The sequence below is a fragment of the Rousettus aegyptiacus genome, unplaced genomic scaffold, assembly GCF_014176215.1.
Source record: "Rousettus aegyptiacus isolate mRouAeg1 unplaced genomic scaffold, mRouAeg1.p scaffold_m13_p_6, whole genome shotgun sequence".
Lineage (NCBI taxonomy): Eukaryota > Metazoa > Chordata > Mammalia > Chiroptera > Pteropodidae > Rousettus > Rousettus aegyptiacus.
This window is the reverse complement of record NW_023416309.1, coordinates 89,611,920-89,629,620: the sequence shown is the minus strand read 5'-3', so window position 1 is coordinate 89,629,620 and position 17,701 is coordinate 89,611,920. Positions and strand designations below refer to the sequence as shown.

The 17,701-nt window shown below is 48.6% G+C and overlaps 1 protein-coding gene across 4 annotated transcripts in view; it reads left to right on the top strand.

Annotated features, from left to right (window-relative positions):
* The window catches only part of MSI2 (musashi RNA binding protein 2), a 375,244-nt gene that overhangs the window by 354,985 nt on the left and 2,558 nt on the right, over positions 1-17,701 (top strand). For 2 of the 4 annotated variants that reach the window (XM_036223611.1, XM_036223608.1), the window contains 3 exons: positions 10,512-10,720; positions 12,556-12,628; positions 15,074-17,701. The exon at positions 15,074-17,701 is cut by the window's right edge and continues 2,558 nt beyond it. In XM_036223611.1, the coding sequence (XP_036079504.1) occupies positions 10,512-10,720; positions 12,556-12,597 (251 nt within the window). In that variant the 3' untranslated portion in view covers positions 12,598-12,628; positions 15,074-17,701. The remainder of the gene's footprint in view (positions 1-10,511; positions 10,721-12,555; positions 12,629-15,073) is intronic. The other 2 variants (XM_036223610.1, XM_036223609.1) reach the window with 2 other exon arrangements.

Below are 17,701 nucleotides of genomic sequence, written 5' to 3'. Positions count from 1 at the left end.
GTTCTCTACGTCTTCGGGGAAGGAGAGAACTCAAAATTATTTACAGGAGGCCTCAAGAGGCATTATATGTATTTTTTTGCACCCCTTCTGCTGTTACAGACTTAAAGTCATGATTCTGTGTGGCTTTGGCTGACATTTCTAATCTGACTTCTGGTCCCTGAATCCTTTCAGACCAAAGGCAGACAAAGGAGGCCCAGAGGAGGTGTGGTAAGGTATGAGGGAGCCAGCCTGAAGATAATTATTTGAAAGGAGCTTCAGCTAAAACAGGACTGAAGGAAGTTAGCCACTGCTCAGAAAAAAAAGAAATTAAGTAATGAAGGAAGGGAGGGCCTCTTTGGGCAAGACAGACCATCTCCTGAGGGATGTCAGCATCCCTTCCTGTGAGCTGTGAGGACTTGAATCCGAAAGGTCACTGGGAAGCACAGCCCAGCCCTAGGGCTGGGAGGGGATTGGCCGCCCAGTTGCTGGGGCTTTGCTTTGGGCCAATGGCTGGGGAAGGGTGGGGCCGGAGGCAGGAGCAGTGGGCTCCTTGGCCAATCAGTTCTTCAGAAAGGCTGGGCTCCTGGTACCATGGCAACCGGGAGCAGGGGCTCATTTGTTTTGTAGATGAGTAATTACTAGGCAATTAGAGAAAGCTAAAAATAAAGGAGCCCTTTGTTCCTGGTTACTTATTAATATTAATAAAATGGTCTGTCCAGGTCCGTGGTAAACAATTAATGCAAACCTGTGTGCCTGTGGTAGAGCCCACTGTGGGAGGCAAAGGCTGCCCAGCCCCGCTTTCCTCCCTCTTTCTGAAAGTAACCTGCAGAGGGTTGGTTTTCCTGGCCTTGAGAGGAAGAAGAGAAGCTCAGCCTCACAGTCACACAGGATGCCCTGGAGTCGGGGGTCAGTTAGGCACTGACTCAGGGGGATGGTCTGGTAGTGTCAGCCCAGCCTCCAGAGAAAAGGCCAGAAACAGAGCAGCAAAATCAGAAAAGATGAGCCGATGTTGGAGGAAACTCCTAGTCCTGTTTTGCTATGTATTCTTGGCCAGATTATTTGACTTTCGTGGGTCTAGATTGTTCAGCTCCATAAAGTAGTCTTTAAGCCTTCCACTGAGGTAGTTCCCAAGATTTCAAGGTCTCCCCTCCCACCTGGCTTGAAGAGAAACAAACGAGGCTTGGAAATGACTTGCAGGAAGGTTACAGGGTGCTGGGCTCTTGGCAACACAGCTTCCTCTGCCCGGTCTTGGGGACAGAAACAGCCCGAGGTTTCCATCCCTACCCTTCCTAGCGGGAGGGGTGCCTCATGGCTTAATCAGATAAGAACGATAAGCTGCTTAAAGGAGGGAAAAAAAAGAGAAAGAGAGAGAATAAGAGCAGAGAAGGAAGAGCAGGGAATCCGAAGAGTTGGTTCCGGTCTTGCTTCTGCCATCAGCAGGCTGGGCGATTCTCGGGCAAAGGATTGCAGACGAGAGAGTCCTCGGGGACCGTTCAGCTCTGCAGCTCAGCGTTGCTCCTGTTTCCAGAGCTCTCAGTCCCTTGTCCCTGGGAGTGACAGTGTCAGCGACTGGAGAGGAAGCCAGGGAAGTGGTAACTTGGTGGGAATGCACGTGAAAACAGTCAGTCTTGCACTTTTTTAATGCACGAAAGCAGTGAGAGGGATAGAAATATTTTCAGAATTGTATATCGGTTAAAAAAAAAAAAAAAGAAAAACCCTATAGTCAGATTTCCTACCTCGGATGTGGTTGATGAAAACTTTATAGGGTGTGGGTCTCTGGACAATATTCATTAATAAAGGTGGACTTGCTAATAGCTGCTGTTGATGAGCAAATCAGCTCCGAGACCAGGGCCAGCGCAGTGGGTCTCGAACTTTGCTACATGTTAGAATCACCTGGGGAGTTTTTTTTTAAATTCCCGTTGTCCAGGCCACACTGCAGACCCATCAGATCAGAATCTACCAGGGTGGGGCCCAGGCCTCAGCAGTAATTAAAGCTCCCCGGGCGAGTCCAACATGTGGCCATGGACTCGAGTACCACCAGATTCTTGCCAGATATAGAGCCTCGCACCATCCCTGTGATTTTGTCGCTACCACCCCTACCTACGTCAGAAACAGATCAACAGAGCCAAGTCAGGCAGCTCACCCCAACCTCCTCTAATATAGCAGGAGAGCTGGTCTGAGACCCTTCGCCTGGGAGTGCCCAGCAGGGCCAGGAAGCCCACCCTCCCAGGAGGGCGGAACAGGTCTTTTCCCTCATGGAGGGATTCTCCTGCGTCCCTCTAGGACAAGCCTCTCCTGACTGAGATTAAAAGCACATATGCATAGAACCAGCAGCCCGGAGCAGCCATAAACAGGGAAGCAGCCGCCCTCCTTGACTGTCTGACAAATGGGGGCCTTTTGGTAAGGTCGAGTTTGTTTGTTATTAAAGACCTAATTAGAAACATGAGAGGGAGCTGAATGGCTCCGTGCTTAGCTAATTAGTGACATGTATGTGCCCGCTTTGAACTTCAAGGACACAGAGCTATTAGCGCTTACATCAAAAATGGATTAAACTCCAGTGCCTTTATAATCATTAAAGACAGGCTGCTCAAGTGGAAAGCCTTTTCTACAGGTCCTCGAGGGACTGCCCTTTGGGCATCGTCCCCACCCCACTGAAGCCCTAGGCAGGGAGTGTCCATTCAGCGTGATTAGGATGCCCCAGCGCCCCACAGCACTGCCCTCAGCAGAACGGAGTGGTCTTTCGGGACTGAGATCAGCCCTCTGGCTGCATTTTCTGGATGGGGTCCCCATGAGGGCTGAGGCTTGGGAGGGCTTCCTTTCTAGCAGTGCTCCCTCCATCTGACCCTGACCCCAGCCAGCAACGCTGCATGCTCAGCCTTGTTCTCCAGGATGCAGCCGAGGAGGGTGGTCTGGTCCTCAGGAGAGAGACAGTCCCCTCTCTCGTGGGGCAGGATGGCCCCACATCCAGGAGCCCCCAGTCTGGTGTGCAGTTCTGGCCCTGGAGATGTCACAGTGTTTTCTTTTAACAATAGCACATTGTACAGAAAACGTTCACCAGGCCTGTGATGAGTGGAGTCGCTTACAAGACACAAGCAAGGACCTGACCCCTCCGGTGGGGGCAGGCAGGGCGGGACTTCGTGAGTGAGCTCACACAGAGCAGCAGCGCAGGGGGTAGCTGGGTACACGTGGGAAAACAGAGAGGCGGACGTGCGTCATGGGCATAGACAGTCGCTGGGTCAAACATTCTCGGGGTTAAACCAAGAAACACTTGGAGCCACCAAACTGTCGACTGGAAGGGTCATTAGCGGGCACCACACTGCCTGTCTTTATGTCCTTCCGGTCCTCAGGGTGGGGAGGGCTGGTTAAGGAAGCGGAGGCTCTGGCATTGCCCGTGGTGGCTGCCTCCCTAGCCGAGCAGTGGCGGAGGCAACGCCTGCCTCCCAAGGGCTGTGCAGGTGGCCGCTGGCTGGCTCAATACAGCATTCATGGGTCCTGGTGGTTCTGGTAGGTCTGGTAGGTCTCCCTGTCTACCACTCCTTGCAGGTTCTAACTTGTGTGGGACTGGAGTCTGAGACCAGCCAATTTAGGAAAGAGGCAGCAAGATATGAGTGTTACAACACCACCTGCTTCAGCCAGACCATAAACATTTGTCTCCAGCATTGATTTCCTCTGGTCTTCTAAAGCAGGGGCCCCTAATCCCTGGGCGGCAAACCAGTACCAGCCCGGGCCGCACAGCAGGAGGTGAGCAGCAGAGCAAACAAGCGAAGCTTCACCTGTATCTGCAGCCGCTCCCCAGCGCTAGCATCACTGCCTCAGCTCTGCTTCAGATCGCCAGGCATTAAGTACTTACAGGAGACCGGTCCCTAGTGCCACAAGAGTTGGGGACCGCTATTCTAAAGTACTTTAGAAACTCAGGGTGGAGGTGCTGTTGAAACGCCCATTGAAACTTCCAGAGGGGTCAGGTGCCCCACCTTGTGTTTGAGACTTGAGGCCTGAGCTGGGGCAGTTTGCTGAGGTCTCTTCACTGGCAAATAAGCATTGTCCCGCAGAACCCCTGGGGTCTGGAAGAGACAGGAACCTCACCGTAGCTCCAGAAAGTTCCTTCTTTGCCCTTATGACAAAAGCCTGGTTTCCTTGGCCACCAGGCCCAGGCCCACTCAAGGCTGCCCCACCCCCAGAATTTATACCAGGAGCATATGGTATAAATTCTGCTGACCCCCTCCTCCTTTAACCCACCTTCTCAACCAGCTGGCCCTGGCCCTTCCCGAGTTGGGGACAGACATAACCACGGACCCAAATCAGGGCCGTTAATAAAAGAGCATCAAGATGGAAAGAGAAGACGCTGTCTTCTATTGAGATTGTACCTCAGCGTGAGAGTATATACAGTCCCGGCCACAACGCCCTCCTCAGATGGGCCCCCTCTAGGCATTTGGGGTTCTCTCCCCTCACTGGTCCGAGTGGTGGTATGAATCTCCAGGTTCACCATGGACACGTGACGTGAGGGGTTTAGAGCCAGCCAATAGTGACGTTAACCTTTTCTAGGGGAGTGTAATTTGAACAGAAGCTTAGACCACTCTACGAAATTCTTAGTCCCAAGTCTTTGGTTCTCCAGTGCATCACTTCCCTACCTGAGATGCGCTGGTATTAACCGGGGGGTATCAGCACCTGCCGGTCAGAAGCAGGTTAGGTTTGAGAGAACGAGCAGAAACCGCAATCTTACAGGCCCGGCACCTGCTATTGCCGATGCCCAAGACACTGACTCTGACTTCCCTGTGCACCCTGTGAATGAGCAGATGCTCCCCATGTATCTGTGTGGTGTTTAAGATGAGCCAGGCAACTCTGGATATGTCAGGGCTTGTCAACACCAGGCTGAGTTTGTACCTCTCAGTAACATATTTGTATATACGTATATGGCGACAGGGGAAAAGAAATAACCATTGTGATGCCCTCTTAATCTTCCCCCTGGTTTTAAAGCATTTCTTCTCCTTCCCTTCTGAAATAGACTGAATTTCAGCAAAGCTTAAAAAAATAACGTTATATATAAAATTGATCGTTCCTGCATTTGGGTCCCTGAGCTGATTTGGCTTTAATTTAGTCATACGGTTCTCTCAGGTTGGACATAATTGCTGGTCCTCTCTATCTCTCTCTCCCACCTTCAGGCTAAGCTCTAGGAAAAAAGCTGGAGCCAAGGACATAGTGGCCGGGCACACTGCTGGAGTGTAATCCCCCCTTGCTCTGTTCAAGACATGCCGTAATAATTCACAGCTGAGTGTTTCTCCTCTCATTATCAGAAACAAGTTTATCTTTTCATGCTGACTTTTCCCATTCAATCATCTGTATTAATTTATAGTGGGCTCTCCCGTCAGAGGGCACAGAAAGAAGCCTGTGGAGTGGGGTCCCCCGCTCTGTTCCCAGGAAGGCCCTTGGCTGCCCAGCTCCCACTCTTCGGAACTTTCAAGCAAGGAGTGGCTGGCTGTGAAGAGGGGCCCATGCAGGTCTTCGCCGTTGACGGCCGGTTGGCATCATGGACCCAGCACCCACTGCACACCCAATGTCATGGGGGAACATAGACAGGTCGCTGTTGCTCTGGAGAACATAGAGTCCCATGAGACCACTGAGAGCCACCCACCTGTCCACACACCCTGCTTGAGGAGTCCCTTGCTAATAGAGGAGACAGATCTGTAGGCTGTGGAGTTTTTAATCAAGGCAGACAGATACGTGGTATAGACAAGACAATGGTAGAAGTGAGTGTTGGAGGGGGCAGTGACCCTGACCTCTTGTCTCTGACACAAGCCCACCAGCCTAGCTCATCTACATATTACTTTCAGTCAGTTTCTTTAAATTCTCTAAAATAAACAAAAACCCCTAAAATCCATTGTAATGAATTAACGGAACCCTGGTCTCAAAGAATATCACGTGGGCTCATGTTCCTGGTCCCGCCTTTTACAGGCACCCGGGGCTAGGAATGGGGGCCACCAGTCAGCCCAGCCTCCCTGCTACCAGGCCCTAGACGCACGTGTAATAAATTCTATTTTGGCGGCACGTTACCTTCTGAACTGGACCTAGTAAGGACAGGCCCACCGTTCGTTTCACCCTGAGCAGTACATGCCGTGTTTCCAGAAATGTGCCAGGGGCCACCAGGGCCTCCCGCCAGAGATTAAACCTGGCAGCAGCAGATAATTCACACTATGAGTGACTGGAATTGTCTTGAGGGCTGGTCTTGCCCTTTGGGGAAATGTGAAACCCCCCCAAACCGGGATCTGGGTCCAAGGCTGAGTCGTGGCTAGGTCCTGTCTTGTCCCACATACACGGGCTAAGCTCACCTGGAAAGGACTTTGTAAACAGTTCCTTTCTCTGGATCAGTTATAATTCACTTTTCAGACCTGAGAGCCACAGGTGCCCTCCCAGCAGAGGCCCCCCTCGTGGTCCTGGGCTCTAGCTTTCTGCCTCAAGTCCAGCGGCATCACTTAGGAATCATACGGAAATACCTGGACATCCACGCCTCTCCTAGACCTACAGTGAAGCGGTTCTGATTCTCATCGCCTGCCCCTACAATCTCCCGTGCTCCCCATGACTTATTCCACCCTCGGCCCAACACTTTCTGACCCCACCTGGGCAGAGCTCCACTCAGACTGCGCACCAGCAGAAGTAGGCATCTCCTGGGCTTGCCGTAAAACCCCGAGGGCAAAGGTGCCCAGAGCTTTGGGTCTAAGTGAGGTCCAGCTGAGGGACTAAGCCTGAAGGGCAGACCTTTGCTAAGGTCTCGGGGATAAGATTCCCAGGCTTTCCTCAGTCAGGGTGTTTTTGTTTATTTTGTTGTTTCTTTCCTTGATGGGCAAGAAATTCCTCCTTTTATCCAGTGTAAAATGCCTCTCACTTTAACGCAAATGTATTTCTTCTTTCTGGCCTCAGTAAGATTTCATGTCCCTGCTTTCCTGCCCTCCATCCCTGGAGTTCTTTCTTCAGGTCCAAGATGATTAAATGCATCAAGCAGACAAATTGGTTCCTTTTGTAAATCACCTGATTTGTATGGCGAGTGAACTGTATTTTCCTATATCAGAGTTTCCTAAATCTACCTATGGTACCTGCTTTGTTAGGCTCTGCATATGCAACTGTTTCCAAAATAGGTGTATTTGTTTTAAACTCGACAAATCACAGAGTGCTTACTCTTTTTCATTCTCGCTGCAGCCCACTGAAAGTCAGGCTGACTAAGGCAGGCAGCAGTCACATATGAGGGCTCCAGTGGATAAGGGGCTGACACTAAGGTCAGGGCTGGGTCACAGTCAGGTCTTCTGACTCCAAGTCCAGTGCTCCCTGTCTCCACATCCTGGCTGCCTCCCTCAACATACTGGCTACCTGGATGGATAAGCGCAGAGGATGCTGGGGGACGAGGGTCGAGGTGAAGAGGAGCTTGTCCAGGATTAAACCGCTGCTGTGGGTGCTGCCCAGGGCGGCTGATGGAGAAGAGTGAGCACCTTGAACAACCAGCCTGGTGCAGGGCTTGGTCCAGGCCACTTAACACTCACAGCTTCTGCTGCAAAAAAATGCCAAGCTATTTGCAAGACATTGTCCTCTTCTGAGACAGGAGTCGTAATGTCCCACTTATAAATCTCAGCACTTTATTTATTCAGCAATATGTACTAAGAACCCTCCCTGCACACACATACACACACACACACACACACACACACACACACACACACGCACACGCCTAAAGAAGGGACCAGCCCTGAACTGACTGCTTCTTCCTGACGACTCCACCCTCTGGCGGAGACCCACAGCCTGCTCTTTCACCCCTGGCTGGAAGATATCTGCAAGGTGGCTTCGAACTGGGGCTTAGGCATTGGGAGGAACAAGTTTATTTAATGATAGAGGACTTGGGATTTTAAAGCTGCATTCTAATACAGTGCCTTCTCTATGGTGACTTAGTGTCATTTGATAGAAGTTGACTGAGTGGGGAAGGGTGATTCAGGCCGAAGAAGAGCTGCTTATTGTGAAATTTCCTTTAGACCAACTCTTAAGCTACAGGCATAGGCACATAGGACTGGGAGAGGTAGCCAGGGAAAGGCAAAATACCACCAGCCCTCTTGACTTGTAAGCCTATGGTTGGGGGCGGTGGGGGGGGGGGGGCAGGTGGTTCTGGAGCATCCTTCCATGGGCATGCTGCTGCATCCTGACTCCCAGTCTGCTTCCACTGGCTGGATTAGTCTCTGCGTGGTTCTCCCTGTGCTGGAAGGAGCCAAGACTGAAACCTCCTTTCTCCCCAGGCCCTAGATGGGTGGGCCTGCCCACCATCTTCCTGGATCCTCATCTAGCCAGAGGAGAAAGAAGCCAAAAAAATCTGTCTTCCACTGTGGCTTCCTACCCTCTGAAACAGAACAGGCTGGTAACTTGTTAGTTACTTTATAGGAGGTGGGTCAGGTGCCTGGGTGAACCAGGAGTCCACTATCTGAGCTCTCTCCATTTTCCCTAGCCCAGAGGAAAAGAGTGTGTTAGACCAAGATAATACCGCCTTTTGAATGTCTCAGCTTGATATTTGCCTCCATGTGTGAGAAGGGCCAAATGTTATCTGCAAGCTTAATCTTCTGTATTCAAAAATCCCATCCTCTTTGTCTGCCAGCGCCTTCCCAAATCAGCCATTCCCTTGCTCTAAGCCTTTGTGATTTTTCTTTTCTCTTTAACCTGTTCTTTTCATCTGCCAGTTTCTTCATTTCTTAGCTACGCCTTCCAGGGGGCCTCGCCATGGGGCCTCCTGCCCCAGAGGGCATCTGAGGTGGCAGCTTCTCTTTCCTCTGCTGAGTCAGAAGCCAAGCCCAGCTTGGTGTGGTCTCTTTTTGTATCTTCTTGTCCCCACTGAAGTCCCCTTCCAGCCTGGCTTCTGTGCATGGTCACTACTGTCTTCCCATCCAGTGACAATCCACGTCCTGCTCTTCAACCCCCACCAAAAGTAGGGAACTGCAGCCACAGGCTCCAGGCAAGGTGTGGCGGTGAGGGGAGTTCAGCGGTCACAGGGCGGAGCCAGACGTGCTGAGGGGGCGGAGGGAGAAGAGCCTCGTGAGGAGCTGCCCTTTGGAGCCCTGAAAATGTGTGCAGCCCCGATGGTCTGGTTCTTCGACATTAGCCATAGCCCAGAAGTGACCAGCCCCAGACTCACCTCGAGCTTTAAAAATCAATGAGAACTTACTTTTGCAATTAAAACACACACAAAAAAATTTTTTTTTCCATCCTGGAAAAAGAAAACGTTTAAGCTACTAAGGAAAAATGGAGCTGAGACGAAATTAACCCGATTGACAGACTTTGGCCCTCACTGGGGAGGAGATGATGGAATTTGGGGGAGGGTAGAGAAGGGGGCCCAAGGCAATGTCTCCTCCCCCTGCCTTCTCCCCTCACCACTCCAGGGACCAGTGGGTGTGAAGTCCTGCCTCTGCAGGTACATTCCTAGCTCTTTTTCTCAGTCAAATTTATATCTGAAGATAACTAACAGCAAGCAGGAATCTCGGTCTGATATGCTTTAGCGATAAATTGGTTCAATCAGTATGTTCTGCATTCATACCTCTTTGTCTTTTTTTTTTTTTTTAAACAAAAGGAAAAAAAAGTTTAAATCCCCCCTTTCCTTCTACTGCAGGAGGTGAGTGTGTGGGTGTCCTGTAGAATATCATTGGCATTCACCCAGCTTCGGCCCCAGCCTCCAGATTTGCCATCCCCACCCCATCCCCTCCCTCCATCCCCTGCTCTTCACCCGAAAGGGGAACCCTCTGCCACCATCATTACGGTTACGTTAAGATGCCCAAACTTTCCATGACATACCCCATCCTCCGACCACGTTCAGTATGGACTGGACAACTTTCATGCAGAGACATAAATGGGAAGGGTGGAAAGGGAGGGAGTAGCCAGTGGGGAGGCGGGAAGTGGTTTGGGGGGGCTGGAGAATGGAGATCTTTTTTGTCTTTTTTAAAACAAATTTGTCATTTAATGGATCCAAAAGCAAACAAACAAGAAAAAGTGAAACAAAAAAAAAAATCAAAAATCCCTTTCCCAAAGATTTTTTTGCCTAGACACAAATTGCTTTGTTTCCTGTCACGTTTTAATATCAATATTAACACAATGTGTAGTCTAAAACTAGTTCCTTTGTAGTTTGCATGGGATGTGAATGCTGTCTCAACGTGCCCAGATCTAGACAAGACTGCATGAGCATCAATTCAGATGTGAAAAAAAAATCTCTCTCTTTCTCTCTCTCTCTTCCATATATATCTCTATTTCTATTGTGATAATTTGGTGGGCAGTGAAGCACCTCCGGTTGGTTGCCGTAGTGTGTTGAATGATTGTTTTTTTATTCTCTATATTTTTGGAGCTCCGAGCTTCTTAGTAGTAGCCTGGGCTGAGTATTCTTGAGTCCCTGCTAATGTTTTCGCATGGCCTTGGTTGAGTGTTAGAAGTTGGGCCTCAGCTGTTTTTCTCGAGTGTTTGGCTTGTGATGACCGGTGCATGCCTGGCTTCTGGCCTCATACCCAGCTCTATTCTCTGCACACCAGTCCTGAATAGCTACAGTGCTCAACCGAATTTTGGCGCGCCCGCTTCCCCGGCAGGCTCCAATCCGGCGCGGCCCGGAGGCTTCCCGGGGGCCAACAGCCCAGGACCTGTCGCCGATCTCTACGGCCCTGCCAGCCAGGACTCCGGAGTGGGGAATTACATAAGCGCAGCCAGCCCACAGCCGGGCTCCGGCTTTGGCCACGGCATAGCTGTAAGTATCTGTCCTCCCCTGTCCTCCTGCTCCCGCCTACTTGCCCATCTCCCATGACCTATGGGGAGAGTGTGCTGGAAAAGCCTAGAGTTGGGAGCCAAGGAGAGGGTGGTGGGTCCCCCATCCACGTCACATCAGCCACCTCGGGCTGCAGCTCTTCTGTTTAGATGTTACCTGAGCACCTGTGGGCCAGGGCATGTGATGGAGTGGAAGGAGTGTGAGGAGGACAGGTTCAGAGCGCCACTCCATCACCTTCGGCCCACGCAACCTTGAGCCACTTATATAACCCATCACCTCCCTCACTGAAAAAGGAAAATAAGTCGAAAGACTAAGAATTAATGGAAATAGGATATGTTGCCTGCTGGCACACAGTAGGTCCTCAGTGTCAGCCCCTGATCTTGACCTCTGCCTTCTGGAGATTGTCATGTGGGCCAGGACCTCAGCTGCAGACCCCCCAACTCAGAGTAGCAACCTTAGTCGTTAGAGTCCCCCAGCCGAAGGTCCAGTGGCAGAGCTGGTGGCTGGGACGTGGTGTGGAGTGCAGGCCCCCCCAGGAGGTTTCCTTTGCTAATGTTTCTTAGTTTCCAGGTTCCAAGTTCCCATTCGTGTTCTTAGCTGTGCCCCCCTCCAAGGCCAGATGCATTTGATATTTGTAATGCTCTGTGGTTCTATAATCTGACTAATCCAGGCCATGGAAATTTGCTTAACAGATTTGCATGCTGTTTTCAGATTGTATTGTTCTTTCCCCTCCCGGTGTGTGTGAGCATGAATGTGCCTGAGCCCACTCGCTCGCTGTCCCATCCATTTGGGAAACAAAATTGGCCAACCTCTCCCTAGCCAACCTCAGCATTTTGGAGGCCGTTTGGCTTTGAGCTAAGATGGGAGTGTCTGCTGTCCGAGGTCCTGTCCCCCTCAGGAGAAGGCTGCGCTGGGGAGAGCAAAGCAAGTGCAGACAGTGTGAGGCACCAGGACGGCCAGATCCTGCCCCTGGACTTGGGAGCCGTACACACACGCACGCACACACGCACACCGTCTCACATGCACGATTTCTCACACAGTCTCACACATTCATACATTCCTTCTCTCTCTCTCTCTCTCTCTCTCTCTCTCTCTCTCTCACACACACACACACACACACACACACACTCCTACTAGCCCTGGCCTATGCAGCCTGGGTCCTTGTTCAGTTCCACTCCCAAGCGCCAATATCACGTAAGTCAGCAGTTTGATGAGTCAGATCCCCTCGGATCAGCTGTAGTACCCAATCCAGAGTGTTGTTATTCAGCTGAGAGCTGCATCGGTTTGGGAGACCGTCTGTCACCACGTAGAACACAACTCATTTCCATGTTCAGCACCCGGAAACACAGGCCCTGTTTGTTCTTGAAAAGCCTGGGTGTCCTGACCCGTGGGCTGTGGTAGTTTTCGGAAATAACCACATAGCATCACGTTTTGTCTGCGCGGCTTGCTTCCTCCGCAGCCGGAGCCGTTGGGACTGTGGACAGAGACACTGTCATCTCTGCACTCCGGGAGTCAGGGCCCCAGTGCCCCTCACTTGGGGCCTGAGCCCCCCCTTTCCCATCACGCACCCCCCCCCCTGAATCTGGCTCTCGATTTTCCCCTGGGTCCGAAGACAGGCTTGGGATGGGGAGTGGGCGCTGGAGGGGTTGGAGCTGAAGAGGGCGGCATTGTCCTGGCCCCTCAGGGCACGGTATCTCAGAATTACATATTCATGCTGGCAACCACAGTCTAGCCCCAGACATAATTTCCTTTCCCAGAATATGACAATCTGTTCCATGTATAGCGTGCTGATGACCTTAACAATTGTGCAATTTTAGGGACCTTTGATTGCAACGGCCTTTACAAATGGATACCATTGAGCAGGTGCTTTCGTTGCCATCTCACTCTGAGGTATTACCTTCTCTGCCATGTGTCTCCGCCCTGCCGGGCGTGTCGTACCTGTGTGTGCGCTGGGCATGCAAGTACGCACGGGCCCGGATCTCGTCGCATCAACATCGCTCCTCCTTCTGGACCCCTTTTGGGGGGCGGTGGGGGGCAGAAAAAAAATCCCGTCTTTTAATCTCTCATCCCTTTCTCCAGTTTTAATCATGACCCCCACTTTTTATTTTTTACTGTCTTTTTTATTTTTCCTCTTGATTTGGTTCTTTTGATTCCTTTCCTTTATCTTCCCCTCCCCTCATCTTTCTTTGTCTTGAAATACAATCAAGAGCGTGGGAAACTGGAAGGAGATCTCGTGCTGTGCCCATCCGCTCGTCCCAGGGGGATGAGGCAAGGAAACACTGGGCTTCTGCCAGGCCTGGGGTGGGGGCCAGGCCTCCCGGCGAGGTCCTGGGAGCTGATGTTGAGGGTTGCTGGGCCCTTTTGGCTTCCCGGAGCTCCCTGGCCTCAGCCAATGGGTTTCCTGCAGTCGAACAGCCAGACTCCATCTTTCAGTGAAAAGAAAACATTTTTGCCAGTAACTACTGAGTAATTATCCAGATTACCGCTCGAAAAGCAAATTAAATTAACGATATCACCTGCGTAACGTGGATTTGGATCCCTGCCAGTTTCCTAACCTTTTAAACTGAGCTCCAGTTAATTAAACATTTTTTAAATCACTTTGATGGGGCTATGGAAGGGGTGGAGTGGAGGAGAGGGAGGTTGGGCCAGTTAGTGAGGGAGCCTCTTGTCACATTCTCATTTGAAAATGAGTGTCTGTCGTTCTTGGGGAGAGCACAAGGAAGTGAGAGGGATTCTCTTGTGAAAGCTAAATGCGTACTCTGTTAGCACATTAGTTTGGGGGTTGACACATGGGTCTGTCTCTTTGGAAGAGAGAGAGTGACAGTAGAAGCCTGGGAATGGGTCCCACTTGGAAAATCCCAGCTAGGACATGAGCGCCTATCATTCTGGGAGCCGGGACCTAGCAGAAGCCGGGCTGGAGATGGAGTCGCTACTTTGGTTTGCAGTTCGTAGTAAGCTTCTCTTGTAGAGGACTCACCCTCTACCAGGCCCCCGGGTCAGCCAGGAATCTAGAGTGGGCTCAGTGGGGAGACAAAGTTAAGTTGAGCTCCATAAATTTCTTTTGGATTTCTCTAACGTTGCTGCTAAGGAATCACCTTAACTAACGCAACTGCCTCTCTTAACCAAATAAACCATGTGTGGACTCTCCCCACCCCTCGCCTCCACTTCCCCTAGAGCGCTGACCCAGCCATTGCTGGCCAGAGCCAGAGGCCACTAACAGTTTGAAGGAGAGCTACTCACTACTAATTAAACTGGGTTTGGGGCCCCAGGGAAAGTAAGGTTCCTCTGAGAGCAAGGTGGACTGAGAAATCTGGGAACTTGGGGGAGGAGCTGTCACTGGCCCTTTGTGGAGTCAGATGATGAGGGGATTAAACCACCACCAAGTGCAGCAGATCCACTGGGGCCGCACATCCTCCCTCCCTCCCTCCCCTGAAAAAACGAGGGTGGTCTAGGGCTTCCACCTGTAGCCCATGCCCTCCAAGGCCACTGCAGCCTCTCCATGGGGTAGGGAATGGGGCAAAGCTGCCGCCAGCCCATCCTCCATGCAGCTTTAGGACTCAGTTTCCACAGAAGGAGAAAATAACAGAGAGAGGAGGTAACGACCCATCCCCCTCCAAACTGGATTATGTGAGCCCATTGAGTCACATGGCTGCACCAAAACACACACTTTAGTGCCATCCGACGTTTAGTGCAGATGAGGGGCCCTGGCTCACAGTCAGTTAGGGGGGACTCAGCTAGGAAGTCTGTGACTCCTGGGCCTGTTTTTATTTCCTATAACCAAAGCTGGTTATTTGTTGTGGATGTTTTGATAAGTGACTCAGCCTTGAGTCTGTAGTACGCAATATGATTATTTTCAGTGGAAATTTGCAATTTTAGTTATTGACATTCAGAAGTTTTTGAAACGTTTACTTTGAAAGCAGAAGTTTAACCAGGGGGAAAAAAAAAAAAAAAAAGCGTTGCTGATCAATGTGTATTTCACCAGTCTAGTCGAAAACACAGCATGACCACATTTGCTGGCCGCGTTTCCTGCCATTACCTCCAAATTCTACAGTACCGTATCAAATCAGCAAAATGAGGTGTGCAGCGGCCTTCTCCCCAGCCGCAGGCCTGGCTCAGGTGTCTGCTTCCCGAGCTGTGCCACCAGCAAGCTGTTTAGCCAGGCCATTTCAAGCATGCTCAGGAGCCCCATGTAGTCATACTTTGAAAGCGAGAGTTAAAAAGTTGGAATAAATCGTGTACTTGCCTAATACTTTTTTCTCCTCCCCCCCCCCTCACTTTTATGTTCTCTTCTGGGCACCCCACCCCACCCCACCCCTGACCTTCTGCACCCTGCAGAGCATACCTGGATGTCCAGGCAAGACTGGGCGAAGTTTCTGAGTGGCCCTTTGTTTAGGTGATGTCATCCGACCTGGACCCCCACCAGCCTCACTCCCCATCCCAACCAGAGATGGCTCACTTCGGATCGAGGGTTGACTACATCTCATCATCTCATGAATCTGCTGTAATATAAGACAACAGCTTTTAAATGTATATATAACCCATGATTTTGGTTTTGTTTTGTTTTCATTTTTCTTGATGGTTTCCCTTCCCCTGCTCTCATGTCCCTTCTCCTTTTAAATCTCTTTGAATCACATTCAGTAGTGATTTTGACGTAGTCCAGTAGTCATATAGCTTTAATATCTAGTTAAAAGCTAACCATAGTATAATTGTTATATTAAGGTATTATTTTTTTCTTAAAAAAAAATTTTTTTTTTTTTTTTTTGCTTGTGTTGATTGTGTTCTCACTTTTAAAGGATGCTGAGATGGTAATATTACTCTCAATATTTTGGTACCAATTCTGAGACTATATGAATTTTCAGGTAGAACTTGAGCACACATGGAAGCGAAGTTGTGAAGTGTGGAGCGGGAGGTGGGCATGGACTTTCTACTTTGCATTAGATAAGAAGTGAGATGTAGTAGGCTAATTAACAGACTCTACGGCAGTTCTTTTTTGTGATGTCTCTTTGTTAACCTAAGTATATCTATTTTCGGCAATAAGGTAAGGACGACCATGTTTCGAGTGTCCTCCTTTTCTATAAGTGCTTTTTTTCTGTTGAAAGAGGTGATATTATAAGGTTTTTTGAAATTGTGAATTCTAAAAAAGAAACGTTGTAAATACAATTCCATTAACTACATAGAAACTATTAAGAAAGAGAGAATCAAAAATATTTTTGTGAGGGAGTCGGTCCCAGGCAGTTTGATGCTCTGTGGCAGGAGAAGGGAAAGGAACGTGAACCAAGCGAGTACCTGAGACGGGAGAACACCCAGCTGCCAGGACGACCCCAGGAGAAGTTAGAACACTGTTTAGCTCCTTTCGTCTGTGTGATAGACCTAAGAACTAACTCTTATTAGCGTCATACCAGCATATTAACCTCTCGTCTGTGCACAGCTTCAAATGTTACCGTCTAGTTAGATTTTTATTTAAAATATGAAAAACTGCTTTTCCCAAGAAGTTTTTTAAAAACAAAGCTACAATTTTAATATTTAACATATTTAAAGTTTCAAAGCACACCTGTTTGGCTTAGGTGGGGAGGGGTGGGGAGACATCCTTTTTCAGTCTTAATTTTTAAATATTTGATCATTTTCTATTGTCCAATCATTTCAGCACCTCCAAAGGTCCCTAGGACACTTTGCCTCTCTTCTCCCCCCCTGCCCCCCACCCACCCCCAGCTCTGGGGGACCTTGGGCCAGGAGTGGATAAGCCTGCGTCAATGAAACCTTTTCTCCATTCACTTTCTATTTACAAATTAGGAAAGCAACCTTTTGGTTTATATATTTTTTTTAATACCTCAGTGCTGCAAGTATCACCAGAGAGGCTATGGAAGAATTTTTTTTTTTAATTTATTGTAGATGTAAACAGAATTTTAAAAATAAAAAGTATAAACATCGCTGCACTGTGACTGGTGGGAAAAACTGACAGTTTCCTGTTTGCACATGTTAACATTTGGCTGTTATAATATATGGTCCTCAGTTGGGGAAAAATACTTATGATGAAGGATATTTTTTAATTTAACTTTTTTTTAATATTGGTAATAGGTCGGCAACAGCAACTATAGAAGTACAACTCAATAGATGGCATTAAAACATATTGTAGTGTGGATATATATTTTTTCCTTTTTTAAAATGTGATATTGCCGTTTTATTAATATTTTTTAAATTGTTACGTTTATAAATTTGGTACTTAAGGCACAGCCAGTATGAGACACTGAATGCGACATTTATTATAAAGAGCTGCTGCACTCCTATTTTTATAAATTTTACTAACAAAGTAGATTAACGTAGACATTCACAGACATGGTAGGGCAAATGCATCTTCAAACAAAAGGCTCCAAAATGCTAACTCAGAAAGAAAGAGAAAAAGCCTTTTTCAATTCTAATTAAACAACATTTAAAAAAAAAAAAAATCATGTTCTTTGTTTTTCCAATAAAACGTTAGGTTGTTTGGTGAGATATTTTTTGTTTTTCTTTCTTTCTTTTTTTATTTCCAAACAACCAGGTTAAGTAAAATGCTGGGCGCTTTTAATATATCCAAACTTGTTCAAGTAATAAAATAACAAAATAGAAGTTTTATTTAAAAAAAAAAAAGAAAGAAAAAAAGAGACAATAAATTCCCAAAATTCAGTGTCTAGACTAGGGAATTTAATTGCTATTTTGTCCATGTTGGTGATGTACTGTACTACCCTGCCTTTCTCTGCATCCCCCATCACCTCATAGAAGACTCTTTGTTGATCACTGTCTGTTAATAATGTATAAAATGGCTATCTTGTAAGCGTGCTGTCCTGGTACTAGTGTAGTGACTTTTTTTCTCCTCTTTCTTCTAGTACATATTGATAGGTATAATGTAATTAAGGTTTAAAAAATTAGACATAGTTATTCAGATTTAGGACCAGTAAGGATAGAACTTTCTCTTATTTATGAAAAAAA